The 7774-nt window shown below is 37.0% G+C and overlaps 1 protein-coding gene across 3 annotated transcripts; it reads right to left on the bottom strand.

The window, feature by feature from the left end:
- Positions 1–226: 226 nt before the first annotated feature.
- On the bottom strand, positions 227–7424 carry APOBEC1 (apolipoprotein B mRNA editing enzyme catalytic subunit 1). 3 transcript variants are annotated; one of them, XM_088137571.1, is made up of 4 exons: positions 7367–7424; positions 6457–6855; positions 5282–5412; positions 900–984 (listed from the first exon to the last, which is right to left on the bottom strand). In XM_088137571.1, exons 1-3 carry the CDS (start codon positions 7380–7382, stop codon positions 5282–5284), a joined length of 546 nt encoding a protein of 181 aa, XP_087993697.1. In that variant the 5' UTR covers positions 7383–7424; the 3' UTR covers positions 900–984. The 3 variants fall into 3 exon arrangements, with proteins under 3 accessions (XP_007444046.1, XP_087993697.1, XP_087993696.1); XM_007443984.4 differs by lacking the exon at positions 5282–5412 and having other exon boundaries at positions 227–984; XM_088137570.1 differs by lacking the exon at positions 900–984 and having other exon boundaries at positions 1706–5412.
- Positions 7425–7774: the final 350 nt, after the last annotated feature.

Here is a 7774-nt window from a genome sequence, read left to right as displayed (position 1 = left end):
TGAGTCGCATCCTAAAGGAACTAGCTGGTCTGGCCAAACCCAGACTACGACTGAAAAATCTTGGAATCATAGGGTTGGAGGGGACCTTGGAGGTCTTATAGTCCAACCCCCTGCCCAAGGCAGAAGTTTAGTTAAGTCTCAGATGATCAGAGGAGAGCAAACCTCTTTACCACTTTTTGTAACATTCACGCAGTTACCGCGGGCCTCTCACGAGTGAGGGGAAAGAAGACACCAAACTGATTCTCCTTCGAGGGGGGTGAGAGCGCCCAGACCGGAGTCTGGAAACCTTTTTTATTGAGTACATCAGAGGGCTGGGTTAGTACATCAGAGGGCTGGGTTAAGCATATATACGTCACACTACCTAATACAAGCTCATGACTATATATGGTAATACATGAAGCGCAAGGGATCATGTGCTTTGATTGAGCACGTGACAAGCTGCGGGGGCTTGCCTCCTGAAATTTGAGGCTTTACCCCATGTTGTTGCTGGTACTTTTCCATGCTAGCTTCCTTGTTAGCGTACAACTGATTTTACTAGTCTGCACTAACAGAAATGCCTAGCATGTGATGGGGTGTTATAATGCAACAACTTTTCAATGCTTTTATTTACATTTTTGTTCATAGCTGTCTCCTGTAACTTCCTATCATGGCAATCCCTCAGGTGTTTTGGCAAATTACCTAACAAATGCATGCAAATAAGTACTGAAAATCATGGACGGTGACAGGTCATTACCCATTTCCTCCCCTTTCTGTACAGAGAAAAGATGAGGACAATGAGGACAAGGTCAATGATTAAATTATGTTTTTGCACTCTCCTGTGAGCCAACTGGAGAATGAGCGCTGATTGACTGATGGTGTTTCTACCACATTCTCCATGGTTTCAGGTTGGCAGAAGTGAAGATGATTGTGAGTTGGGTTCAAACTGTTTTGTGAGGAATTGTGGGATGGTGGAAACGGTGGTGGCGTGGAGGTGATCTGAATGATCTGTGAAAAGAAAGAAGGAGCACTGAGGGTAGGGCAAATTTCTTCTTAGAAACAATATAGGAAAACTTTATCCTTAATCCCAATTAACCAGAATACCAACAGCCGAAGAAGGCTTTGATGTTCTCTTAGGAGAAGACAAAAGTTAGCAAGCGAGCAAGCATTTTATCAAGTGGGTTACAGACATCATTAACTCACCTTCCTGCATACCATATTAGGAACAATGACTGATTTAAGATAAGAACAACCTTGTCCTTTATTACACATAGTTATCTGTAACTTGCTTCTTTCTCTGGGAATTCAGACCACAGTTAGCCTGGGCTCCTTCTTGCTTATTCCCTTTTCTACCAGTACATTGTTTTTATGCCCAGGACCTGCGTCATTGTGTCTTCTAGAGAACTTTCTCTCTGGAAGGTGCTCTCGCTTCTAGATGGTTCAATGTGCACTCTGATTATGTCTTTTTTTAAATAAAAATTTTAAAAAGTTTTAAAGCGAACATAAAAACTAACACAAACTAATACAGAATAAAGGAAACAAAGAAAGAGAGAAAAAGAAAAAAAGAAAAAAGTGCAAAAAGAAATAAAAAGGAATAGAAAGAGTACTCTTAGTACATTAGTACATAATACTATTCCGATTTTCTTTGCAGCAAATATAAGTATGATTGCAAAGTTATCTCTTACTCTATGATTACAAAAAAGGGCATTTTTTTCTATTATCCAATTTTTTTTTCTAATCAAAACCACAAGTCATAAGTGCATTTTTTTCCTGTTTCATGCAAAAAGTCTATAAGGGGTTTCCAGTCAGCCATAAATGTAGATACTGTCTTTTCTCTGATCAAGGACGTTAATTTAGCCATTTGCATATTATAGCCAAATTTTTAGCCCATTTTATCATACAATATTTCACTTCTTCTTCTGCCTCATATTTCAGCAAAAGTTTATACATCTTAACAATAACATGTTCACCGTTAGTACATAATACTATTCAAACTCAGTCTTACTTTGTTCGAAACCATAAAATCTTTTATCCGCTCTAAATATGGTCCCAATCCAGATTGAACTATGTTATTTCTAGGTCAGTGAAAATACAGAGCATGGAGCTACATGTGATGGATTTATCAGAGGTCCTTTCTGAGATGCTGCATTGTTGCCCATAATTTGTTTTGAATAAAATATGATTTGAAAATGTTATCTTTTTCCTTCAAAATCTGCCAAGGGGTTTAGATAAAGGTGTGATGCTATCAAAGGCCGTTAGATCAGCCACAGCAATGCCTAAAGTGTAAGAGTTGCCACATTCAGCGCCGAATGAAACTCTCGCGAAACACAGGTTCAGCAAAAGAAGTTTATTACTCGGGTGTGATGCAGGTCACAAAACAAACAAAGTCAGGGTTGGTTTGGCGCGGCTACATAGAGCGGTTTTATAGGGTTCCCTCCTTGACCCAGAGCTACCCCTTCTTTCCCGCCCTTCTCCCCGTTGCCTAGGTTACTGAGTTGCCCGGGGTATTTCCCCCTCGCCCAAAATGGCAGATTCCGCCGTGTTTCTTTGTCTCTCTGATTGCTGTCCTTTGTCTGTGGGGTTGTTGAGTTCGTTGGGCTTTCTTCTGCAGGCTAAGCCGGGAATTCTTGATTGCTCGCTGATTTGCGCTGCCTGGGGCGCTTGAGGGAAGCCGGCTGTGACACAAAGTATCCGCTTCTGCCCTGAGTTAATCGCCGCCACCTGCCGGCAATTAACTTGTGGTTCGCCCGACTTCCTCTTTTCTGCTGCCTGGGCCTGGGGAGGTGATATTGACTAGGGGCGGTGAAACTGAGCAGCGGCGTTCGCTGTGCCGTGCTGGCTGAATCTGAGTAAAGCACAAGCTGTGTTTCGTCAAATGGAATTTGTCTGCTTGTCTAACTAAGTATCATGAATGCATTTACAGAATTTATGAATTTACTGAAGTGGATTCTAACAAGCTTGGCAGAGGGGGAGGGGGTAAAGCTGTTTAAATAAAAAAAGCAATCCTGCAACAACCACAACAATAATTGATTTTTATGAGACACCTTTGCCTTCTACAATATATGTGGATCAGTTATTTCTCAAATATACTATTCTTTGTATTGCCAATATCCAGATGATGGAGTGGGAGACAGGAAGGAGGACAGAGGAGCAAGCCCATCAAGAGGAAAAGAGGCAGGGACAATTTACCTTTGAAAAGTTGCATGGCTTCTACCTTGCTCCAGTACTATCCGTTATTATAGAAGAGTCAGTGATCCTTACTCAAACTCTGCTCTGCCTCAAGCCATTGCTTCACTTATGAGAATCACAACAATCTGATTTGAAGTATTGTCTTAACTCAGAAAATTGGGTTGCTTGGGCTCAAACCCTAGAACTGAAGTAGGCCAACTCAGTTTGGCCAGCCACTTCAACTTGAGGAGATGGTACTGCTTAACAGATGGGACCTAGACAGTCTGCCTTCTCTCTTGTGGTGCTGCCCTCTGAAACAACATATGGAGGAAGGGGAATGAACGGACTTGGCATAAAACTGGTGTTAAAATGAAAAAAAGGTAAAATATTTAGGTTAACTATGATTAATACACACTGTATGTTTTATCAGAATAATTATGTTAAATTGTGGAATGAAATTAAGAAAGACCTGTTAAATTGGGAAAAGTTGAAATCATCATTGTTCAATAGAATATCAGTGATAAAAATCAATGCACTAACTAGAATTATGTTTTATTTCAGACTATACTGATATTGAAAAATGATGTACTTTTCAAACAATAGCAAAAATATTTATCAAGGTTTATATGGCAAGAGAAAAAAAAACAAGAGTGAAATATAAGATTGTACAGGATGCAAAAGAATGAGGAGGATTAGGGGTACTTAATCTCAAACTGTATTTTGCTGCATGTTGATATTGTTAAGAAATAAGAGAATGGTGGAATTGGAAGTTCACAATCTAAGGTTTGGGTGGTATGGTTTCTCATGGTATGATAAAGTGAAAGTAAATGTAGATTTTTAAGATTCATTATCTGAGGAACACTTTATTAAGAATATGGGATAAATACAAACCCAGACGGTGTTCAAAGATATCATTAATGTCATCCACACAAGAAGCATTTTATAGAAAAACAGAAACAGCAGGTAAAGAACAATAGTTAACATATGAGGATTTATTAATACAAGATAAAAGAGAAATTAAGATGAAAACAAGGGAACAATTAGCAGTAGAAGGACATTATTTCCAATGTTTTTCTTATAATCAAATGAAAGAGAGGTTTAATATGCATAAAAGGATAACTGGAATTGAGAAGAGGAAAACTGAATTTGAAATAGAGTTATGTACAAAAAATGATAATATAATAGCTAAAGTGCATAAATTATTACTAAGATTTGAAACAGAGGATGAACAAGTTGAAGATTGTATGATGAAATGGCCACCAATTTTAAATATGGATATATGGCAGAAAATGTGGGGAACTGGTGTTAAATTTACATGCTGAACTGGTGTTAAATTTACATTCTGAGAGAATTTTTATAAAATGATGTACTGATGGTGTATGACACCAGCTAAATTGTCTAAAATGTACAAAGGAACATCAAACCAGTGTTGGAAGTATCATGCATAGTGTACTTGTAAAAAAGTTTTAAAAAAGAAGTGCAAATGCATACAAAGATACTGTGGATTAACATCATGATGAACCCAGAATTATTCCTACTAGGTTTTATGGACAAGGAATGAGAAAAGAAATATAGGAAATTAATAATGTATATGGTAATTGTGGCAAGACTATTATATGCAAACAGTTGGAAAGGCAATAAAATACCCACAGTGGAAGATTGGATGATAAAACAAACTGAATTGACAGAAATGGCAAAGCTGACCAGTTTGGTCAGAGAAAAAACTATAAGGGCTTTTTTGGCTGACTGGAAACCTTATATGGACTTTTTGTTGAAAGAAGAGAAGTGAATTGATAATTTCAGGATTTGGGGACTTAAAAGGGACAAAGAGATTGTGGAAAAGATCTAGATTATAATTTTACTGGATAGAAAGAAGGGCGGAAGGCATATGTATATTTTTTTTTCCCCTCATTTCTATTCTTTTTATCTCTATCTTCTATCTTTTTTGTTTTGTTTTGTACATTTTTATTGTACTGGAAAATGTGTGTGTGTGTGGGTATGATAAATTAATGAACAGACTTGGCAAACTGCTGCTTTCAGGGAAAGACAACCAAATTCCTCCACTAAAATAAAGTATTAGCAGTTAGGCACTCCCATTGATTCTGAATTTAACTTTTCTTTCAAAATAACAATTTACTCATTCGTTCAGGATTGTGTTAAGTTCTAGAGACTTAAGGAACATCGAGAATAAGAAATGCCATGATGTAAAACAGCGATTGTCCATTCTTCTTTGGTGAGCCACAAATGTTCTCCAGCAGTAATAATAATCTAAAGAAATAAATAGCTGGTCAGTTGTATGTAGGAGCAAAGTTTTAATCTAGAGACTGATGTGCTTGACTTCTGCTCTGGTCCAGTTATAAGAACTTCACTAAAGCTATGAAAACTATTTTAATAATGATTTTTATGATAAAACTTACTTCAGCATGTTTTGCTCTTGTACTGGCAACCCTCCCATATTCATGCTACCGTACATATATTTACCAAAGCATGTAAAATAGCTAGGCTGTTACAACAAAGATGTATACAATTTTTAGATGGTCTTTTAAGTGTTTTAACATTATAAGTGGAGATAGATGTTAGATAGATGTTAGCATACAAACTTCTTTAGTTGCTCATAGGCATCTGTGGGGTGCAAGTGACATCCTGCACATCATGATGTCATCATGCAAATGATATGAATGATGTACCTTATGTCATTTTTGTGATTGCGAGTTACATGATCTATATAATTTACCAGTTATGTTATGATGTAGGATCTTTCCAAGTTTTTGAAAACCATTTCATTTTAACTCTATTAAAAATTATTAATATTAAGTAAAGGACACAAGCAAAAAAAAAAAAGCTAATGTTTGCTTGTTCCACTTTTAATTCTGGAGGACAAAAGCATATTTCTCTAGTGCATATAATATCAATCTAAATAAATTCCAAGCAGAATTAATGAATACTTCCTCCTAATTCTTCAAGATTTTAATGCCAGTCTCAGCAATGATAACATCAAGCCAGAGGAAGAAAAAATATACTATTACAAATTTTGAGAAAATCTACTTTAAATGTTATTTATTTATGCATTTATATGGCCGCCTAACTCAAACTAGCTGATCTGGGTGGTGTGCAGAAGACAAAAAAATGATAAGTAATACAAAATAACACAGCACATTAAAACACACTAAGCAATAAAATGGCAAACAGAAGTGAAAACTTCTACAACTCACCCACTGGGGACTCAGCTCAACCTGGGGAAATGGTGCCTTGGCTGCAGCAGAAACTTAGTGTCCTTATGTGAGTAAGTTTGGCATAATAATATTAACTTACCAAATGGACTCATGATGGATATTTGGACTCCAAAATTGACTAGGTCCCTAAGGCCACTCCTGTTGCGGTAGTCATAAGGTCTGAACAACTGAGCTACCCTTATCTCCAGCGTCACATTAGGATGTTCCTTCAAGAATTGAATGATGGAGCGGCTACATAACCCACAAGGGCTCCAACTTAGAAACCAAGTGATGTGGCATGTTCTTGTTCTCTGCCGCAGTATCTCCTCATTCACTTTCAAAGCATTGATTTCTGCATGTTGGGAATGGCTGTTGGTACACCAGTTCCTCCACATTTTGCAACTTCTTCCCCATTGCATTTCGTACAGAATATAAGTTGTGTCTGGACATCTTATGGGAGTGTAATTCCTCAAAAATTTCTCTGGTTCTATTTGCCACCCTAGGTGCAAAAGTGACAGTTAAATTGTTACATGTTTGTGCTATAAATCATATTCTGTTTTAGTATTAGAACCCTAGAAAATAGTCCACAAAGTATGCTTAAGTGCAAAGGAAAATAAACTACATTGAAGGATGTCAAAAGTCTTTCTCTTTCACAGAATTAAAATTTTAGATCCGGACTACAATATTAGGAAAAGGGTTTAAAGTCTCACCCTGCACCAGTCCTCCCTCGCAGGGGGCAAATTTAGGTGATGCTTGTATTGCTTGCCCCTCTAAGACCCATTCAAAATGAAACCTTTATTACAGCTTTTAGGCCAGAAAACACTACAATAAAAATACATATCCCTATAATTATTAATAAAACTAAAAAGTAGACATACAATGCAATAAAATTACATAAAAATAAATTAACACAGTAACACTACTATAGATAGCAGTAGCAATCACCAACATTTGTACTAATCTTCAGTTTACTACAGTACTAATCTACCTACAAGAGTGATTTCTTTTACCTGCTCCTGCCGGCATCTCTGGCTCCACCCCATAACAGCAACAATTCTTACCGTAGTTTCTTTTATATAGGAAAGGAAACAATTTCAGTTTCTGTTCCTCAGAATTAGAAACTCTTTTTCCAGCTTCTCAGCTGAATTTTGCGTCACACTCAGATACGACCAATCAGAATTCCATGCTGCTAAGTGACTAACTACAATTGTTGCTATTACTATTATTTTATTCATATGTAAGATATATTTATATATTTAAAAAAACCTTAAGCTGATAGAATTCTGTTATCTGGTGATAATCATAATGCTAGATTCTGATACAGCCATCCCCAATCAGATTGCAACTCCTGTGAGGAAAATGAGGAAAATATATCTTTGGGTGAATCTTTGGGTGAAAGAAGCAAGTTTTAGAGGCCT

The sequence above is a fragment of the Python bivittatus genome, unplaced genomic scaffold (genome assembly GCF_059951505.1).
Source record: "Python bivittatus isolate LINGU-HERP-01145 unplaced genomic scaffold, Pbiv_v1 ctg000220_np1212, whole genome shotgun sequence".
NCBI lineage: Eukaryota > Metazoa > Chordata > Lepidosauria > Squamata > Pythonidae > Python > Python bivittatus.
The sequence above is the reverse complement of the archived record's forward strand: the minus strand, read 5'-3'. Positions and strand labels throughout refer to the sequence as shown.

Excerpts from the sequence above, each read along its gene's own strand:
- APOBEC1 (XM_088137571.1), bottom strand. Across the intron at positions 5,413-6,456 it reads ATCCATCATGAGTCCATTTG|ATTATTATTACTGCTGGAGA; the intron begins GTAAGTTAATAT and ends TTATTTCTTTAG.